General features: G+C 41.2%; 1 protein-coding gene across 1 annotated transcript in view; it reads left to right on the forward strand.

Annotated features, from left to right (window-relative positions):
* Positions 1-269: 269 nt before the first annotated feature.
* Positions 270-21,550, forward strand: part of FECH (ferrochelatase) — a 38,816-nt gene continuing 17,535 nt past the window's right edge. Inside the window, exons 1-11 of the mRNA XM_026070142.1 lie at positions 270-454; positions 3,050-3,161; positions 5,081-5,200; positions 5,639-5,787; positions 12,171-12,305; positions 12,825-12,931; positions 14,961-15,059; positions 16,929-17,036; positions 17,991-18,155; positions 18,587-18,646; positions 21,346-21,511. Coding sequence (XP_025925927.1) covers positions 5,103-5,200; positions 5,639-5,787; positions 12,171-12,305; positions 12,825-12,931; positions 14,961-15,059; positions 16,929-17,036; positions 17,991-18,155; positions 18,587-18,646; positions 21,346-21,492 — 1,068 coding nt within the window. The 5' untranslated portion in view covers positions 270-454; positions 3,050-3,161; positions 5,081-5,102 and the 3' untranslated portion in view covers positions 21,493-21,511. The remainder of the gene's footprint in view (positions 455-3,049; positions 3,162-5,080; positions 5,201-5,638; positions 5,788-12,170; positions 12,306-12,824; positions 12,932-14,960; positions 15,060-16,928; positions 17,037-17,990; positions 18,156-18,586; positions 18,647-21,345; positions 21,512-21,550) is intronic.

Genomic DNA, 21,550 nt, shown 5'->3' on the forward strand with positions numbered 1-21,550 from the left:
GCCCGCCGTGGCGGGGCGCGGGGCCGCCGGGGTCCTCCCTCCGTCCCCTGCGCGGCGCGGGGGGCTGAGCCGGCGGTCCGGCCGGGCGGGGAGCGGAGCGGAGCCGCCGCCGGCCCCGCGTTACACAACGGGCTCCCTCGGGGAAGCGCCTTTGCATAACGCGGTCAGGCGCGGTGGTGCCGGCGCCGCCGCTCTGCCGGGGGCTCCGCGCGCGGCGGGAGGACGCGTCCGCCCCGGCCCCGGCCGTGCTCGCGCTGCCTCGGGTGAAGGAGCGCGGCGCGTGGCGGCGGCCCGGGTAGGCTCCGGGGTAACCGCCGCCTGTCTGTCACCCGCGCGGGTCCCGGCAGGCTGCCATGGGGTGTTGAACCATCTGGCAGCGCTAAAARCAAGCTCTGTTTTCAGTTTTCTTGCTTAATTAGCTTGAGAGCTGTGACCCCCCCACACACCCCAAAAAGTAAGTTGCCTTCTCTTAGTGTCCTGAGTAAAATCATCTGGATTAACAGGGCGTTTTGGCCTTGGTCTCAACTCACTGAGCACTTAACCAAAACTGCGCTTGACGGTTTCTCTGCTCTTAGAAGAATATTTTCTGAATGGCAAGGTCTCTTGTTTTTATTTTTTTTCCCCTCAAGCGGTACGTGACTAATAACTGAAATTTCAGTCGTACTGTAGAAGGGGACTCAGTACATCTTCAGTGTGCTTTTTATTCTTTAAAAAGTCTGTCTGGAGAATCTGTTCCCTAAATGGTGGTCAGGCAGGTGTTTCAGCAACATCCACACAACCCAAATCATCTTTTAAGCTGAGAAGACCACAGGGAATGCATTGCAAGGGATGCTATGTATTCAGGTGGATGGTGGTAGGCTGTGCATTTATGCAAATGAATTTGAGAAAACTCTGGTACGTATCTAAGTCTAGAAAGTATTCTTAAAAATGCGTCTCAGCAATACGTTTTACAAACTGTTCTTTAGAGACTTTGAAAAAAGTCTAGCTTGATATATCTGAGCATGTGAGAAGGAAAAGTTATAATGATCGTTTTTTATCTAAATGAAGAGAGGACTGTGAGGCTTTGGGGATCTTTTACCTTTGTAAGATACCAGCAAACCACAAGTTTGTGTCTTGGTATTTTAAATGTTTTATTTTCCTGTCGGGAGTTTAAGTAAAATTTTTTTTTCTTTTAAATGTTTTATGTAAAAGTCATCCTTGTTTAAGAACCCACAGGTTGCATTTTAAAAATAACCCCAGATACTATAACAAAATATGAATAGTAAATACAGTTTTAAGTCAATTTCACAGCTATCTTAATGCTGTAAGTATCCATAATAYAAATATATATTGCTATTTAGAATGTGCAGTCATTTTTAAGTAGTCCTTAAAGTGGGAGCTTTTTTCCTTTCTGTTTGGTGAATATAATGTACTTCTCAGTTATTGCTTTAACAACAAAGTAATATAATGTTGCATTGCTTGTAAAGAGGCATTGCTATACTTGCACCTGCTTGGAAAAAGCAGTCGAAATGAGTGTGTATAAAGAATTTTATTGGGTCTTGGTTGCAAAGGTTAAAGTGCTTATGCTAATTTTAAAATTCATAAAAACCCTTTTATCAATGTTCCGTCAAGATGGAATCATCATTGTTGCAAATCCTGCACATTTTGTTTCACATGTTTTATGATGTGGATAGAAAGATGCACAAACCTCACCTTTAGTTATGTAAAACAAATGCTGTATAGCATTCATGTACAATGCAGGGTCAATGCTACCACTGAAGCTTCTTTTTATTGTTCTATGTAATTTTTGTGTATACCATTATTTTTTGAAGCATTGATAATCTTGAGAACTGGAAGAAGAATATAAACATTTGAAGAGGAAAGGAATCTTTCAGGCAGCAGTAATGTTGAAATTGCATGAAATTCCTTAGATTGCAGCCTTTTATATTGGTACAGATACATGCTTCCACAAGTACACGCTGCTAATCCCAAGGAAGAAGCTCTGTTTTCAAGATGCTTTCCACTTTCATTGATTTCAGCAGATCTTGAGGGTGTTAAGCATCTGTTTAGCATTTTATTAGAGGACTGTGTCATAAGATGGTCTTCTTATTGGGGTAAATTGTCCCCTGTGGAGTTCCATGTTACTGGGGCTCATTTGCTGCTGGAACTTCTACAGTCTAAGGAGGGAAGTAATCACACCAAAATACTGCGGGGAGCCTGAGATGCAGAATCTGACAAGTTTTTTCATCTTGGGCAATTCACACTATTGTTGCACTTAAAAAAAATATGTTTTAACCGCTATGAACTCCTGAAGAAGAGCAAAACATGCTTTGAAAAAGCACACTGTAAGCAGTATGTGGGAAGCAAAACATCATCTGGTTTTGAGCCATGTTTTGGCTGAGTCTGGAGTCCAGGAGTAATAGAAAATGTTCAGTTCAAGTAATGAGAAAGAAGGTTCCCTACATCCCTGGGTAAATGGATTCTGGAATTGCTGCTTGATGTGTTCAATATGGGGTCAAACTAAGGAACTGTATGTGGCCCACAGTGCTGCCCTGCATTGCTGAAAGTTTGCTGAAGGCCCCAGATTAATGAAAGTCTAACCTAGAGGTGGTGTAGATATACTTAGTTTGTTTAGAGCTAGCTTAGGTATATCTGTACCATAATAAATTATGTAGCTTGATGTACTTATTTCTTTCCCTAGTGCTGTTAGCCCTAGGTAGTTTCTATTGTATTGTCACCAGATGTTTTAAACTCATGGTAGGGGTTTAAAAATTAATTAAGCTTTTTTTTTGGGGGGGGGGGAGAAGAAAAACCACAGGATTTTGTTTCTTTTTAGGTTATTGCCTAGTATCTAAAAGGCTATTAGCATACACTGTATTTAAAGAAAAACAAACACTTGAAATTTTATGAAAGATTTTGATTCCAGGACCTGGAGTTTAAGGGATAAAATGCCAAATAGCACAGCATGGCCAAGAGTGTTTGTGGAGCTGTTGAGGGACTAGTGCGTGTCTGGTGAAGAGAACCCTAAGCCTGATGCAAGATTAACAGGGTTTTGTTATCTTTCCTCCAGTTGTGAAAAGCAGCAGTCAAGCGAGGGTCCCAGTGCGATGGAGAGGTCAGGCAACTGCAGCTGCAGCCACAGCGACAAAAAGCCCAAAACCTCGAATTCAGCCAGAAGTGCGGTAAGTTTGCRGTGAGGTGTGGGTGGGTGTGCCTCTGTTTAGTTGCCCTCTGTCTCTCTCTGATATGGTATGCTGCTTTGCCTAACAGCGCTTATGTTACCAAACAGAGTCGTGGGGATTTGTGTAAGGTTGGTGTGGTGTGTGGTTTTTTTTTTTTCTTTTCTTTTTTTGTCATTGCCATTATCTGGCTAGCTGTATTCACTGAGCCTCTTGTTTTCACGCTTTTAAGTTCTATGAGACAAGGGTTGTCTGTCGTCTTCTCTGTGGAATGAAATGAGGTACTGGCCCATGATAAAGGCCTGAGGCAGTGCAGAAATGATATCCTCCTGTTTGTTCTTTTTCTGTTATTTAATTGGGGTTCTGCTTCCTGGTTTTTGTTCAACAACATCTTAATAAACACTCTGGGAAGGAGGGAATGGAAACAGGTTCTTGGCCAGTAAGATAGACTTAGACTCCTTTGAGTCCTCCTTTTATTTGTCAGACTTTTAGCTTTAGCTTTAAGAGGAGAATGGCAAAGTTCCCTGATGCAGCCCTGGCTCCTTCCAAATAAGTGCGACACTCTCCAGAGGTGAGAGATCTTGGTAACTGGAATCCTTCAGCTTACGGAAATGTTTTGATTGGGATCTTCACCTCCTGAGTGAGAGTTCTGACTAGCAGCCATTTATATAAAAAGGTGATTACCACCATCTGCTTTGCTGTCCTGAGAGGGAAGCCAGTCTTGCTAAGTCCTTGTCAAAAAGACGACTGTCCTCTGGAGAGGACTTGGAGCCCTGTCTGAGCAGAAGTACTTATGCCCCCAGCACTGGGTGCGTTTAATGCAAGAAAGAGATGATACTGAGCACCCTGGCATTTAGTGTTGTTGGCTCAGTCTCAGGTCCTGGCCTGGCTTGTTTTCTGGATCAAGTTTCTCAATCTGCCCCAACATTTCTAAAGGCACATTGTTCCTAGTCGTGGAATCCACTTTCAGGGTTGGATGTTACAGCACATAACTTGTTGCTGTTTAAACTTTCTTTCGTTAGGTAGAACTTTCTTTCCCCTGCCATCCCTGCAGTTTTCTCTTGGGCTGTAGAATGTGTGTACTACCTAAGCATCTTACTTCTTTTCAAAATCACAAGTGAAAGAGTGCTTGGAAATCTCAGGTTTAAATCAATCTGTCTCCCACATGTATTTTTTCCTACATATGAGCCCCTGATGCAGGGCTTGTAATGGACCCTGTGCTGACAGAAGGTAGATCTAGTTCTGTTGTGCGCTGTGGTGCTCTGGCAGTTCCCTTGCTCTTTCTTGGCATCTCTTTGGAGTTGAGAGGCAGCGCATGTCAAACACATGGCTGGCAGATTTGTTTTGTGAGGGATTTTTCCCGTTCGTAGTCTGCTGGCCATTTATGCCTGGTTTTGGCCCACTTTCCCCCTTTGAACAGTGTGTCAGACCTGCACGTAGTTGGATTGTGCATTATTGTGAAATAAATAAATAAAGCTGAACTTATTTTTTGTGTAGAAAGGCTCTTCACTTCTTTCATTGCTTCAGGAGATAAGATGTCTTTCTAAAGTAAAAATGGGGAGGAAAAAAAAAACCTGAGTACCTCATCCGTTTTCTAAGGAAACATCTGTTTAATTTGGTTTAAAATCTACAGCTGGAATTCACCTGAGATGGTTCCTTGGACCTTATTTTATAACTTCCTTATGTTCAGCTGCAAAATAATTTTCTCAGTATACTTCTGATTAAGCTTAGTATTCAAGATGATTATTATTGTTCACTGGCTATTCAGGCTTGTAGTTCATATTTTTGCTTAAACAGGGTTAACTTTCAAATAGAATACTACTTCTGCAAAAGACAAATGTAGGAGGATGAGCTGATTGTCTTGCAATTTTTAAAAAAGCAGTACATCACTAGGATTTGAAATGTCTGTTTTGTTTCTGTAGGAAACCTAAAACAGGAATCTTAATGTTAAACATGGGTGGTCCAGAAAGGCTGGATGATGTKCATGATTTCTTACTTCGTCTCTTCTTGGACAGGGATCTAATGACTCTTCCAGCACAAAAGTAAGAACGGGTGGGAACTTCTGTGTTAGGGTCAGTGCTGAGTGTTGCTGTCTTAGCTGTCTGAGCTGTATGCTCAGACTTCAAGAGCTTTTATGTACACCAGCATTTCTTAAAAATGAGAATCTGTTTTAATTGTCTTGCCTTTTAATTAGCCCAAGAAAAAGTGTTGTAGTCCTGTGGGAAGTGTTGAAAATTGGAATGCCAAGATTGCTATCTTACTTCTAAATGCAAACTATGGTTTACTGTCAGCTAGCGAATTTGGGAAGGGTGATGGAATATAACATTAAACAAGCCATGCAATTAATGACTAGTTCTAGTTACTGGTCTGCTGTAGTTTAGAGGGATGGCTAAAGAAACCCCACTCCACTAGAGGTCTTTCGGGAGGAGGGAGATGATTGGGGTTATGGTACTAACACATGTGGCTTTTGAATGCTTTAGCAAATTAGCACCATTCATTGCCAAACGCCGCACCCCAAGAATCCAGGAACAGTACAGCAGGATTGGAGGCGGATCACCGATCAAAAAGTGGACGGCAGTGCAAGGAGAAGGCATGGTGAAACTGCTGGATAGAATGTCTCCTCACACTGGTATGGCTTTACTCCACTATCCTTGTTAAAAGCTTGTTTTGTCTGATGTGTTGGAAACGTGTGTTTGTAAAGCAGCTTTTGCTTCTTGCTTTTATTCTGAGTGTGAACAGTGTTTTCTGTCTGGCTTAGAAATCACAGTAAAGATATTGCAAAATTTCTTGCTCCTTAAAAGCTCAGCATATGCAAAGCATGGGGTTCCCATGCATGCAAATATATTTTGGTGCTGTGGTCACTTCTGTGACTGCATTGGAGAGCAGCTTTAATTTTGCACAGCAGATTGCTGTCGGTACTCATTGAACCTGCAGCAACAGAGCAGCACTGCAGTCCAACCAGCAATGAAGCATTTACCCACTGTCTCGGGCTGGATGCAGTTTGTGCTATGGTCCAGATGCCACCTCCATTGGTGCCTGATGTAACTGGTTTAAAAGCTGACTTGGGTGTGTCCACTCTTAGACACTTTTGGTGCATTCCATCATGCATATCTTCAGCCATTGAGAAGTTAGGTATTTGGCTTAAACTGGTGTTCTCTGGTCCCCCTGTCATCAAGAGAGAATAGGGCATTTTGAGGGATTGATTCAGCGTATCCTGAGATCGTTGTGAGAGATGCTGGTAGTGGGGGAACTCGCCCTCTAAAGGTACCTTGTCTCTCTCCTAGGAGGAAACCTAGATAACTGCACTAGACAAGGCATCTTACTCTTAGATGGTTAGTTAGGTGACAGGAGCCTCAGTTGGTGTGTACGAGTACAAGGGGTCATAGCTTACTGTGTAAGCCCTCCTGGAGCTTGAAGTCTTCACTGAAGAGAAGTGGTTGAATCTTAGGTGAGAGGAAAGGGGAGTGTATTTCCTGTGAACAAATAAGGCAGGCAGGGGAGGAAGGCATTCAGAGTGGGATTCTTACTAGCACAGAGATGGAGCTTTGTGGCCATTGGCAGCATAATCTCATGTAACTGTAGCTCTGCAACTTTCTTGATTGTTTATGAGGAGGTAGGGTGGGAGAATGCTGATCCCCTTAGGCTGTACATGTGCACATGTGCACACACAGTAAAACTTCTGTTGATCCAGGGTTGCTTGGTGGTTCATGTTCTGCACGCTGAGGCTATTGAGTTTCTACAGCAGGAGTTTCCATCCCTCTAAAATGCATGGCTGCCGCCTCGTGGCTGTTTCTTGTAGCTAACTACAGAACCGTGTCATTCAGTGGCCACACAATTGCGGTAACCGGCACTCAGGGCTCAGAGGGCAGCGCAGCATTTCCTACCCCTGCTGTTTCATCCTGAGAGTGCCTTTCCCAGTACGGGACTAGCTCAGCTGGAAGGCCGTGCAGTGACTGCCTTGCATAAGACAGCTCTGCTGCCAGAACTTAATTCTCTGAAGCCCTTTGTATTTGGCTTTATGTCAGTGTGAGCCTAACGGATAAGTAACTGCATGGGAGGGTGTCAGCAGCCTCAAATATTCTGCCAGGCCGCAGATCTGTTTTTCATTCCTTTAAAATGTCCCTCTGCAGCTATTGCTTGTGCATATCCAGAGTTCTCAAAACTCTGACTGAATTTGCAATCTTTAGTAATGAATAAAAGATACAACACCAGTTAGACCTGACTGCAGGACTGAAAAGGATGTCAGTGGGAAGAAAAGATACTGTTTCATAGTTGAAACTGCAGGGCTGGGTTGAGTAATAGCTGTTGGTCCCACCCGAGGACATGAGCTGGAGATAAGGCCGGATGGTTTGGATGGAAGTAGATACTGTCTTTGCTAGTTCTTCCTTGGCTATGAAGAAGCTTGAAAGGTGAATAAAATTTCCATCCCCTCTGTCAAATTCACTGAATCTCTTTGAATTTAGGCTCCCTCACAGCATAGAGGTGTGACAGAGGTTATCCTATGCTTACATACTTGGTAGCACTGGTATAATGGAAAACCACTGCAGATTCTTGTGTGAATGCCCTTTTACTGAGGCTTTAAGTTAACGCATTTTATCTCGTAACTGGAATGGGCTAAATGTGCAAACATGGGCAATTGTATCATTCACCTAATGTTAATCTGCTGTGATTCAGTCATGTTCAATCCCTCCCTCCTGAAGTTTCAAACTGAATTCATACACAAGCCATTTTTAACTCAGGTTAAATGTATTCAAATGTGTGTACAGTGGAATTTGTACCAGTTTAGCTAAACTACCTTCAGCTGGGTTTAGTTGAATTAGACTTCAGCTTGTATTGTCTCATGCTCAGTTAGCAGCTGTGAGGAACTAGAAATCTTTGTTGTTCTGCTGCCTTTTTCTGGAAGTGATAGACCATTTGCATGTATTACCTTTTATGCTACAGTTTCTTGCCATGTGACATTAAAATCATGGTATTAGTAAATAGAGTGGCAGCTCTAGAAATCAAACTCCACATCCACATAGCAGCTCAAGGATAGTGGCAATCTGCTGTCACTTGCCTCTCATGGTATAGGCTGAGAAGACAGCGAATCGTTGCTATTTTGACAGAAGCCAGGAGAAACGATGGTGTGATGGTTGTTCTGGCTGAAGTGAGCTACGTGGGGGTCACCTTTGTTCTAGTAAGCTATTTCTCTGCGCTATGCTTTTCGTTTTTGTAGCAACAAACTACCTGTGTGAGTAAAGGAATTAACAAGACCACTAAGCTGCCCATCTGAAAATTTTTAATAGAAAAACTGCTGAAGTAAGAGAAGCCAGAGGAGAGAGATCTCCGTTCTGTTCAGCTGAGCAACTTTACAATGGTTGATGCTGCAAGTATTCTTTTTCCTTCAGTTTCTGTGGCCTCACAGTCTTTTGCTGATGTGATATTAGCATGTCAGGGAATCCCCCTCTGTGTTTGACAATACACATTATTTGATTCCCAGCTATTTTGTAATTCTTTTTAGGACCTACTTCAGACTTGTGTAGGAAAGGATTAAAGAGGGAAGATTGATAGAAGGGTCTGGAAGGTGAAAAATAGCAATCTTTGAAGGCTAGGACCAAAATTCTTTCTTTTGTTCATTCAACACAACTGTCACAGATTCGTTCATTTGGGTCATATATATATATATATATATATATTTTTTTTTCCCCCACAGATGCTACTGTGTAGTTTAATTCCAGCTGCAGTCCTGGAAAGTATAGTCAAAGCCTAGAGCTGAAACTGTACCCTGTCATGGCATCAAAACCAGTAGTGTTTTTACTAGAAGCAGCCCCTGAAGGGTCAGGCTTGCAGCAGGTTCTGAAGATAAAACTTAAGAAGTCTTATCTGCTTTTTCTCAGAGTACCACTCCCACTTGCTTTTGTTCAGTGACTGTTTTTCTTAAGTCACATCTGCCTCTATCTGTTGTTGCAGTTTTTACATCTGGCCTGATACGTTGTTTAAAGACCTACTTTGTTGCCTCCTGGTAGCTGCAGTTTTAAAATTTGAATGTGCTAACAATTTTCTTCAGCAATTTTGCAGAGACACCAACTACTGTGTTGCTTCAGAATAGCTTGAAACAGCTAAATGTGCTTCCAGATTGAGCCATATATTTTGGAATATTGTGTATTCACCTTTAACACTTTGAGTGGGTGCACTGATAACAAGTACTGTTAATGCGTAACTCCCAGGTTGTGGAAACGCATGAAATGCCTGGTGAAGAAGAAATACTTTACATGCTTTTGTTATCCTGATCTAGATTTTAGCTTTGCAGGGGTGGTAGAGTTTTCAGTTGGTTATGTATTTACAATTGCTGAAGACTTTATTTTAGACAGTATCAGTAACCAGCTATAAAATTCCATCTTGTATACCTCAAGTCAGTAAATTTATTTGTATGTTTGACATGTCCCATTTTGACAATGGGACCAATATCAAATAGTAAATAAATAGCCTCACCCACATCATCTGGGTGGGAACAATAATATTTTAAAATGAACCTTTATTGTTACAGGCAGCTGTCTGAAAAATAAACAGAATTTTTCCTTAATGAATAGGGTTGGGTAGGCTCAGTAGTCTGTTTGAATAAATCATGCAGATATGGTGATACAAAAACCCATTTCTGTTGTGGTGTTTTTCATATGGTAGCATTGAGTAGGCTGATGTCTTGCAATGTTAATTATAAGTGTGCCTTCTTAAAATGTGGTTAAAACAATAAAGAAAGCAAACGGTTCTTAGTATTTCTTACAAGTCATATTTCAGCTGAGATTCCCTTCTTGCTGTCAGAAGAACGAAAGACCAGAGGATGAGGAGGCCATGCTGTTTTCTTAGATTGGCAGCTGTCTTCTCTTGGTGGAAGGAGCTGTTGCTTACTCTGCGTAGTCCTGATTCTAACTGCAACTACAAATCACGTATGCATATGCGCCCATGAAAAGCTCTCCTTTGCTGCCTGTGATCCAAGGCAAAACATAATACAGTGAGAATACTGCAAGAAGTTCCCTAGTTGCTCATAATTTTTCCCAGTGTGTCCCTTTCCAGGCTAGAGCCATATTATCTTCCCTCTGGTTAGTCAATTTTTCTTTTTATGCTATTTAAAAATGTTAATGAGGTTGCTGGCCCCCAGGGCTGCTGAAGTTGTGTCATTATTTGCTGCTGCTCCCAGCAGTGAGAGCGCTCTTGCCTCCTGCAGAGAACTGGGGCCAGCTAAACCTGCTTTCCAAATCCTGCATAAATGTATAGACTGGAGACCAAACAGAGCACATCTGCTTCCTTCAGAAACCTGTTAAATGTTATTTCAGAACTAGTGACCCAGAAACCCTAAAAAAGAAACTTTGTTTTTGTTCTCCTAGGAACCTCTGTCCCCCATTAAAAAGCCCCTTCTCCTCCCACCCCCACCTGAAAGAAAACCCTATAGGCTGATTAACCAAAAGATGAGAACTGGAAAACAAAAACATGAAGCATTGTCCTTGGAGGAAATAGTATTGCCTCCAAGCTAAAGTGTTTACATGCATGAAGATTTCTGTGGAAAAACAGAAACAAACCCGAAATGGAAGAACACGTGTCCCTTATTTGGGACCAGTAATCTCCTGCTCTGAACAATGGTCCCTGTCCTTAGGGGTTTATGTGCAAATGGACCACGCTTATCCAGAGTGGGGGAAGGCATCTTCTCTCACAGGGAGAGTGACCAGAGCAGTTGCATCAAATGATGGTTCCACATTGTGCTAGTTTTGGTTTTGTTTTTTAATGGGGTTAACTAGAGGCAAGGAATAGAAAGTAATGAAATACGAATTTTATATGTAAATGGAAGGATGAAGGAGAAGGTAGAGCAGGAGAGGAAAAGGCAAGGAAGCCAGGTGCTTGAAGTTGAAACAGGAGTTTGAGGGCAGGGAAAGGAGGGTGTGTTGAACAAATGGTCAGTATCCAAGGAAATTCTGTCTAAAAGCCCTTTGCAGTGTCGTGACTGAGGCCCTCATCCCATGAATCCTTTATGAACTGAGGTCATACTGTTTCGATGACTTCTCCAATGGCACTTGGAGCTTGAAAGGAGTAAAGTTAGCTGATTTTCTTGAAATGCCTTATAGAAAGCTAATATCTATAAGGTGCTGGGTCTTTTCCTCTTTGAAAATTGAGCCTCTCAAGATGATCCCTGTAGAGTTAAATGTTTCAGTGTTGGCACACAAAACTGTAGCCTAATTATATTTGAAAGTTTAGGTAAATAAAATTTCCCAGAATGTACAAACTACTTAAAGAATTTCCTTCCTTTTACCAAAATGTACTGCAGAAAGAAGAAAGCCTTGTCTTCCCTTAAAAGTTTTGGCATTATAGTTACTTTGTTGTATTTGAAACATCCTCCTTCTGCCTTTTTTGATTTGATTAAGTTGATCTATGCTGTCAGGAAGACTACAACACTTACGTAGCTGTGGTCTCTATTACGGCATAATAGTAACTGTGGTCTGTCTTACAGCTTAATAGTATGTTGACTGTATAAGATTTAAAGATGTTGATTTAACATCTTTAACACAATTTTACCAATACATCTTTTAAATCAGAACTCACCTAGTAAAATATCAGAACTCTGTGCAGTCTGAAAACTATGCTATTACTAAGCTAAGCAAAACCAGAAGTGTAATGATTCCTGCAGAAACAAATAATAATATAAATCACTTCTAAACTCTCCTAACAGCAGAGTAAGTTAACAGCAAAATACCTGGCCAATGAAGGATGTTTTTATATGGCAGTAGTTTAGGAAAAGTAGCCAAAGAAGTATCAACAGGTTTATTTCAGCACTTTAGGTCTGTCTGGTTTTGTACATTGTACTTGTTGGTGAGTGAAGGGGTCAAGACTTCAGCAATTGGTAGAATTTTTGTTTAGCATTTTGACTGATGGGGCATGCTTCTGAGTAGAGATGACTCATGGGTATTGAAAGGTGATGTTAAAATAAGAGAGTTCTCAGTAGATGTTTTTCATCTGCAATTTTTTTTCCTGTGATTTGGTTGACAGCACCTCACAAATACTACATTGGTTTCCGGTATGTCCATCCTCTGACAGAAGAAGCAATCGAAGAGATGGAGAAAGATGGGGTTGAAAGGGCTATTGCTTTCACGCAGTATCCACAGTACAGCTGTTCTACCACAGGTGCGAGTGTGCATGGGAGCAGAACGTGAACAGCAGAGGTAGCCACGTGTCTATGAGCCAAAACCAGGGAGCCTCATGCAGTATGTGAAGTGTGAATGCAAATCTATCCTGTGTTCCTCAAAGAACCCTTTCCTTTTGGCTTCATTGCCCACTCAAATTTTCTGTACTCTATTATAATTCCTAATTTTTGGTAGAGACTTTTTACTAAGGATAGCTTTATGTTGCCATTATTATTGTAAGATAAAATAAGCTGAAGGCCCAGGAACACAACTGAGTAAGCTTTCTCCATGGAAACTACAGCAATAACTACAGCAAAGAACTTAGCAAGTTGTTCTTGGCTTTTGCATTATTTGGACTTTGAGATAATTGTTTCCCTCTGATGTTCTCAGTTCTGATTTACAGCTGTATTTTAAATATGTAGCATTTTAAAATATTAAAATAGTTTGCTACAAAATTGTTGTCATCTCACAGGTTATTAATCCTTGGATGAATTTATGTTCTTAATTCTCTGTATTTCAGGAAGCAGTTTAAATGCTATTTATCGCTACTATAATAAAAAGGGGGAGAAGCCAAAGATGAAGTGGAGTATAATTGACCGATGGCCCACACATCCCCTTCTTATTCAGGTATGGATTTGTATGAGAGTCTTTGAAGTTGGCAGTCAGAATGAGACATTTAAATTGAACAGTTTTGATATGAAGGTACCCTGAAATATCCTTTTGAAGTCACTGTTTCAGCTGTAAAAAGAATGCTGCAGTTCTTCTGCAGTACAGTGTGGGTATGCTTCAGCATCCAGGAGTCAGATATACTCATTTACAACTCTCACATTGTTTTGGCTATGTCATCAAATTGACATTCCCTGGCATTTTCTTAGCTTGGTTAATGTAGGAGAAACTTGGTATCTTTGCATTGACAGCTGGCTTTAAAACCACAAAGAACTCTCATAAAGTAAATATAGCTTTTAGCTCTAGGATATCCTAAAAGGAGATGAACCTATTTTGTGATTTAGACTGTGCTTTTGTTTAAAAAAAAAAAAAAAAAGGGGGGGGGAGAATAAAAAGAATGCTTCAGTTTGAGGGTACATTTTGTACACAAGACATATTTCATTACTGTATATCTATATCTGAAATTATAAAAGGTGATTATTTCATGCCAGATGTTTTGGCATGGTGATGCAAGAAAGTGAGCACCCTGTACATCTTTTTTACAATCATGAAGTCATGCTATCATAGCAGTGTCGACTGGGAGGGGCCTCTGGAGGTCATTAGTCCCACTTCCTGCTTGAAGCAGGTCTAGAGTCGATATAGATACAGGTCACATCTGTCTGTCAGATTCTCATGCGGCAGCAAAGAGGTGCGTAATTCTAGCCACAGCAGTGGCTCTGGCAGGAGCAGTTAAGAGAAACCTTCTTGCTCCTTAATTTTCAGAGAAAATGGCATTTTTTGTCTTTGCTGGAGAGCTCGATGCTTATTTTCTGGCTTGAATTTTGCAATTGTTGTGGTGTGCTGAGCAGACTATAAAAGTAACTGAAGGAAAGAAAAATGGAACTGCCTGCACTACGTGAAGTTCCCCTGACAAGCTGATTGAGTGTGATACTAGCCTGAGATTTGTCTTTGTTAGTAGGCACTCCTCATGCCCTCAGTGAAACACCTCAGCAGGGTTTAGGAACCCTTGGTGTATTCGGAGAAGCTACATCATGATGGTTTCCATTAGACAGAGTGTGTACACATACACTTTTTTTTTTTTTTTAAGTAAGCAAACCAGTTTGTATTTCCTTAAGCCCAAGGGAGTCTGTAAGTGGCTGGCTGGCTCAGTCCCTGATTATAAAATTGAAATGGAAATTAAATTTTAATTTTTTTTAATGTTTCTGCCCCATTTTTCCCTGTAAAATATCTAAGAAAAGACCACACAGACAGCTGCTTCCTGCTACTGCAGCACCGTAAGCAAGCAGTGATGGCAGCTGCTTTTCTGTGTGTACGTTCCCTCAGCCCGGCCGTGTATGTGCAGTATTGTGGTTCTTGGTTCAAACGCTGGTGGTGGGAGCATAAGGTCAGAAGTGTTTCATTACTTTTTTGTGTAGCACTAAGAATATTTTCAGGTGTTGACTGTCAGATTCTGTCTCCCATGTTATCCTGTGAGCTGAGGTCAGGGCAGAGGTCTCTGAATAAAGTTCTTCTCTGGAACTCATCTCAACAATCCATGAGGCAGGTTCTTCTCTGAGGCCATGTCTACATATTTGCTTTAATCCAGTTTAAGTGTAATGGGGCTGTTAAAAAGGGTGGTTCTCTCTGCCCCTGTTTACCCATTTCTCTCTCTTCCCTTGCTCTAGCAGTTGCATTCATGTGGCCTGCCTGGTTGGGGAACCATTTTGGAGGCAGTTAAGGATAGTTTGGTTTAATTGGATGCATTCTTTCAGTTTGTTACTAACATCTAAAAGCGATTGGAATGATTGGAAGTTCAAAGGGGCATTTGGTGGTGTTGGGACTGGGCACTGTGTGTAATTACATGCTGAACAGGATACATGCGGTGTCTCAGCTTTTTGGAGTTCTACAGGCAACCTAGAACATAGAGGATGCTTGTCTTGAGTCATCTGTGAGCGTATATCAACTTTTTAGCATTTCCTGATTCAGATCTTTGCTCCCTTTTTCTTAACAGTGCTTCACTGAACACATACAGAAGGAACTGGATCTGTTTCCACCTGACAAAAGGAAAGACGTTGTTATCCTTTTCTCGGCTCACTCGCTCCCAATGTCTGTAAGTTGCATAAAGTTGTTTCTGAAATTACTAGATGGGAGTCACATTGGCTAAGCTGATTTGAAGGTTGTGCAGCTCGCATGCCACAGGACCGCTGTTGTACCTTGCTGTCTACCACTGTTGTAGGAGCGCCAGACAAACAAAAAGATGAATTTGTGAGCTGGAGCTGAAGGCCTGAGCCAGAGCTGAAGACTAGGCTTGTGAGCCGTTGTTGCTTTGCTGTGTGCTTACTCAGATCTGTGCTGTTGGCTGCTGTTGAAAATGGGATGCTGGGTTAGGTGGATCTCTGGCTAGACTCAGTATGGCTGCTTTTGTGGTCTCACATATTTGTAAGCTCAAACCTGGATGATAATAGAGGGGAAAATTTGGTATTTTCTCTCTAGAAAGTAGTAATATTATTTTTCCTGAAGGAATGAAAATAAAATCTTTGCAAGGTTGCACTAAATGACCTAAACATTCCACTGTCAATAACCAGCAACTTCAGTAAAATGGCTTCTAATCATTGTTCAGAAATACAGTACTGATACCAGAATGTAACCATATGTTCGTATGCAGGTTGAAGAATTTATCTGTTATGTGCAGGAGGAGGAGTAGGTGTTCTGGTGAAGCAGCTTCATTATAGATGATGCTGGGCAGTCACGTCATTTTTCTTCTAAGATGAGTCAAGCACTTTATGCACCCTACCAGGGTTCTGTCAGATCGTATGTAATGTGCTTCACCTTTTCAGATGGTCATTTCCCCAGAATGTTTGCTGTGTGAAGCAGACGGTGCAACCAGCTGTTCACCACTGGGAGAAAAAATGCAACTGATTTTTATGGAATATTACTCCATTTCTTTTTAGCCCCTGATTTAAACTCTCTTGTGTTTGTGCATTATTTTAAAAATGTACAGTTGTAACTCCGCAGACACTCTGGGATATACTCTGGGTATGTAGTAACTTCCGCTTTTTTATGGAGGGACTGGAATAGCTAATTCTGAGGACAGAAATAGGAAAGCCAGCGTGGGGAGCCCTTACTGTTCGAGTGCTTTAGAGGGGAGGACAAGACTCGGGACGCTCTCTGTCAGAAGCTGCAGCGCAGGCTGGATGCTGTGGTCTCAAGGTGACGGTGATGCCTGCGGGGCTGAGGCCAGGTGCCTGCGGGGGTGTAGGTGGTGCCCCAGGCCTGTCCCTGGCTGGCACCGTTCGTGAGGCCCTGCTGCCATCTAGCGCTTAGCGGCAGAGGCCGACCCTCAGCGGGCTCCTGGGCTGTCTCCGTGCCGCTGGTTACGTGTGCCTGGAGCGCTCCGTCTCTGAAGCCGGAGGTGGGGAATGACCCGTGTCTGTGGTATTAAACAATCTTCCTATCAGGACGGGATCACCACTTGCAAACAGCCTAATGGGAATGGTTCCTGGCCTGTGCTAACTGCTAAGCCACTGCTTGGGATTGCTTAGAAGAGGCCTAGCAGCATGGGTTGAAAATGGGCCAGGCACTCTTCTAACAGTTTCTCTGTATATRCACTTGACTTTAAAGGGTTGCTCTTAATTTACTTGTGCACATATAAACTTAGAGGCTCCAGGCCTTTGCATGTTGGGCATGCTAAAAGGGTAGTGAGAAGCAGTCCCTGTCCTACAGACCAAGCAACCGCTCTTTACAGTAGCTGAAATAATCTCAGGATGCCAAAAGACTTTATAACCTTTATAATGTCATTGTGTTGTATGTGAACGCTGTGTTTTCCTAGGTAAATGATTCTTTTGTCTTTGCTTGCGGGGTTTTTGTTTGGTTTCTTTCTCCCCTTGTTTAAGAGCAGCAGATGAGTCTTAGTCTTTAGATGGGCTTTGCACAAATGTGTTCCTGTGGAATTCAAAGGACTGGTGTTTTTGTGTTGAAGGTAGTGAACCGTGGTGATCCATATCCTCAAGAAGTGGGAGCTACTGTCCAAGGAGTCATGGAGAAGCTGAACTATTCCAATCCTTACAGGCTTGTGTGGCAGTCCAAAGTAAGTGCTCAAGAGAAAAATATAAAGCCATCTGCACTATAAAGCTCTTCAGCTGTTAGAGTTCACGATCTTTTCTTCCAACTTTGTCATAATGTCAGAGACTTTTTGCTGTTTTCAGGAATATTTCTGCTATAACAGAACCCTGATCTTTTGCTCATATTTGGCTTTTTCAGATACTCTTTTTCCACAGATTCTTGCCTTTTAGAGATATTTTGCATCATTTTAAAGTAGATTTTTGATGTGGCTGCTAGAAAATCTACGATCTCATAATATTCAGATAAGCATTTTTCTTTATCTGTCAGAAAGAAGAATCAAGTACCCACTGGATTTCTGTGTTGCTTTTTAAGGATCTCTGAGCAATATTTTCAGAAGTTGTCACTGTGAAATAGACATTCTTAATAAGAAGAACTTAATCTAAACAGGCCTTATTATTCTTGAGGAAGACTACTTCCATTACTTTGTTCTTATTACTACTGCAAACACCAAGGAACATTTGTTTCACCAGAATTATGTAGTACCAGTAACTTATGCCTCAAGGGCATTATGCCTAACATGCCGTTGTTTTGTTCTGAAGTTGCATGTTATGGTATGTCAACACCAAATACTTCGTGGATAGTAAAGGGATGAGAAGAGTTTGTTGCATCCTGAAAATGCTTACTTCTTTAATAAAACCTATGCAGTAGTGATTAGGTTTTTACTGAACTGAAAACAGTTTTCATTCATTTTGATACAAGAATCTCTTTTAAAGCCAGCCCAAACACTGTTTTTGGGGTGACTTAAATGGAAGGACTGTGTGTCTTCATAAAAATGTAATAGATAGTGAGAGGTATTGTCAAAGATAGAGAGACAGATGTATTTGATGTTAAAAATAATCTAGTCTTATTAATTTCTTAAAAAAATTTTTTTTTTCTTTTTTAAGAATGATTTATTTGGTCTCTTCTCCTTTTCTTACAGGTTGGGCCAATGTCTTGGCTTGGTCCACAGACAGATGAAACCATTAAAGGACTGTGTCAAAGAGGAAAGAAGAACATGTTGTTGGTCCCAATAGCATTTACAAGTGATCATATTGAAACACTTTATGAACTGGATATCGAGTATGCCCAAGTTTTAGCAAATGAGGTAAATAGTTTAGAGTTTTCATAATTGCTTGGATAGTGGTGCTCTCAAAGTATTTTTCGTCTTTTGAAATTTTGCTTTGTAGATGCTCTTTGCTATGAGATTTGGGGCAAATTTTCTTTTTCTGGAAATTCAGAATTAGTCTGAACTGGCTGGGCTGAAATGAGTTTTTAGCAGCAAGAAGGAGGTGGGAATTTGTCTTAGTAGATTGCACTCTTTAAGCCACTACTATCCTAACTAAAAAGGAAGCATCGGATATTTGGCAGCAGAGTGAAATTTTGCCTTATTGTCACTTTATTGAAAAACATGATATTGAATTCAATTCAGTCATTTTGGGGCAAATTCTGAATAAAATAGAAGAGAGGATTTTGAAAGATAACTAGTGATGGTTCTAGCAGACTTAATTTTCCCCTTCTTTCCTGTGTTTGATTCAGTGTGGAGTTGAAAACATCAGAAGAGCAGAGTCTCTTAATGGAAATCCACTGTTCTCCAAGGTATCTTGTTTGTTGCGATAGTTGTAGAAGTTTGCAATTGTTACCTACTAGATTATGGGTGTCTTCAAATATTTTTAAAGTATTTTGGGTTTAAGAACAAAAATAGAAATCCCTGCACTTAATCTGTAAACCTCAAAGTTTTCTTTTACTGCAGTTTTTAAAAGTCTAGTTTAGAAGTTTGCTTTTGAAAAGAAAAACAATTTTCTATTCATTTGTAGTCATCTTTTAACAAAATATTTCTCTTAAGATACGATGCCAATGCAGTTCTAAAATGGGGCTTTCCACCGAAATATAGGGAGATGGTGCTTAAAAATCAGAGTGCAGTCCGATGGATTCACAATTTGGCAATTTCACTAGTCTGTAACACACGTTAATGCATTTTTTGATTTTATGCAAGTAGATTTGCTCACTTCCAATTTTTAACTGTCTTCCAGGCTCTGGCAGACTTGGTCTATTCACATATCCAGTCAAATGAAATCTGCTCTAAGCAGTTAACCCTCTGCTGTCCGCTCTGTGTAAATCCTGTCTGCAGGGAGACAAAAGCCTTCTTCACTAGTCAACAGCTGTGATGGGCAGTCTAGGAGAACGCTGTCGGATTATATGGGAAAGTTGCCCTGGTGACACAGTGCAAAGAAAAGGAACTGTCTGACCAAACTCTTCTCTCTGTTACGTACTTACAGAATGGTGGTCTCACTGGTGTTAAACTGCTGTAACAGTGAGGAGAACTTGACTTTTTTGTTCTTTTTTTTTTCCTTATGTTTTGTTTGTTTGAGAGTGTTTGTAGAAAGTAGGGAAATAAGGGCCTGATCCTGTGACATGTGAAGAGACCTCATATTGTCTAATTCTGATGGGACTTAGCAGCAGCCTGGTGTGCACTGAAAAAACTTGCAAAGCTTTTATATAAATTAGCTTCTATCTACTTTTCAGGGAAATTGGCTTCTATCTATTTTGCAGGGATTTCTTTGTATGTGATTTCATCACAATTACATTAATTTCAGATTTCCAGGTCAAGTGTACAATTATTTGCTTTGTTTACGCTTATGGTACAGTATAGCCAGCACAGTCACCAGTTGTCTCTTCTGAGAGTGATCTTTTCAGATGGATTTTGAAGATCAAGTGACTTCTAATGCTTTTTAAAATAACATGTATATTTTTTTAGAACATAAGGATAAGGTTTTGTTTTGTTTTTTTTTGCCAGAGGCTTCCTATGAAAGCTTAGCTAGGATAGTAGAACTCACAAGATTTGTTTACACTTTCTAGAAGAACATTATCTTCAGGAAAGCCCTGTGTTTGGAGAGCATAAAATGAAAGAAAATCTTGCTTGGGCAATTCTGAGAAACATGCTTGGTTGAAACAGATCATCTGTGTTTCAGATCTAGCAGCCATCAACAGCGCATGTTGGAACATGTTGGCTCATCTTTTAAGCAAAATAGCTTTTTTTTTTTTTTAATTTTTATTATTATTAAAAAGGGCTTTCTCTGGTTAAGTAAACTTAGGAAGTCAGGCTTGCTCTCCAGAAGGTTTATAGATTTGCTCTGTGTTTTCTGCTATGTCACAGTGCTGTGGTTTTTGTGGGATACCTACAGAGCTACATAGGTAGAATTGATCTAACTTAATTGATGTCATTTAAAACTGAGATGATAAATTGGCAGTAAATTACATTGTAGGTGCCTGAGAGCAGACTGCCCCTCATGTTGAAAGCTGTGTGCTTTTGCATCCTGTGGTCTAAAACTGAAATCTGTTAAATTTATGGCACTTACAGTGGGTCTGGAGTATGCATCCAAAGCCCATTTAAATTGCTTGCTTGTTTTGGCAGGCATTTGGATGCCTCGGGACTGCTGAACCCACTCGTAAGTAGTGTTAGTTTCATAGAGTGGAAAAACCTTTTTAGGGCAATGCTCCTTCACTGTCAACACCAGGACAGATGTCTAGGTTAGTCTTGGGATATGAGGGGACTTCATTTCAAAGGCTGGTCACCACATAGCATTTCTGACCTTGGGACTTCAGGGTGGTAGTACCGCAGCACCTCAGTTAGTGGTCTTTCACACCAGGCCTGTCTGGGGATGAAGGAAGAGCAAAGCTGTGACCCGTGTTCTGTGGCCTTGAGTGTTATGTGTATTAGTCTAGCTGTCAGCTTCATGGGTCTAAATGTTTACACTATGTAATTAGCACTGAAATGCCAGTCCTTTGGCAGTGCAGGTTGTTTTCAGACACAGACTTTCTGTAAATTGATGAACCAGGTAATCGTAAGATTTGAAGAAGCAGAGGTCATGCTGCTCAGACAGTTTTATTTACTTATATAATTATGAAGCATGAACAGTTTGAACCTCTGATCTTTTAATGATAGGGTGGTTTAAAAAGAAAACAGGCCCCTGTTGGTGTAACAGGGGCTTGCTCTTTTGTTTTGACTATAAACAAATGGTTCCCTTGTTCTAAATTATGTTAAAAGAATGAAACCTGGAATATTAAAGAAATAAGCGGGTGCTGTGTTGATCGTCCAGTGGGCCAGATACTGGCATGGAGTGATGTAAGTTGTACTCTCCTGTGTCTCTGGGACCCATGGCCTAATATGCCTTGAGAGTTGAATGAAGTGTCTCCACTGCCATACTGCAGCTTCTGAGTGTGATTATGGTGAGACAGACTTAAACTCCTCCAGTGACAAAACCTCCCTTCATTACTGCTATCCCTTGTTGCTTTAGCAGAAAGAAGTCTTCCTTGACCCTTGGTGTCTCTGCCTGTTCTCAGTAGCAGGGAGCCCAGAAGCAGGGGCAGGTCTGCAGAAGCCAAGGATGAGACCATGCTGCTTGTCCAGGGCTTTGACTTCCAGCACCTTGCTGTATTTCTAGTGTTCTCTGACTGGTGGAGGTATGTGGTGTTTAAACAATGGTATGGTAGATATATGGT

This window comes from Apteryx rowi, unplaced genomic scaffold (assembly GCF_003343035.1).
Source record: "Apteryx rowi isolate R43461 unplaced genomic scaffold, aptRow1 scaffold_304, whole genome shotgun sequence".
In the NCBI taxonomy this organism is placed as follows: Eukaryota; Metazoa; Chordata; class Aves; order Apterygiformes; family Apterygidae; genus Apteryx; species Apteryx rowi.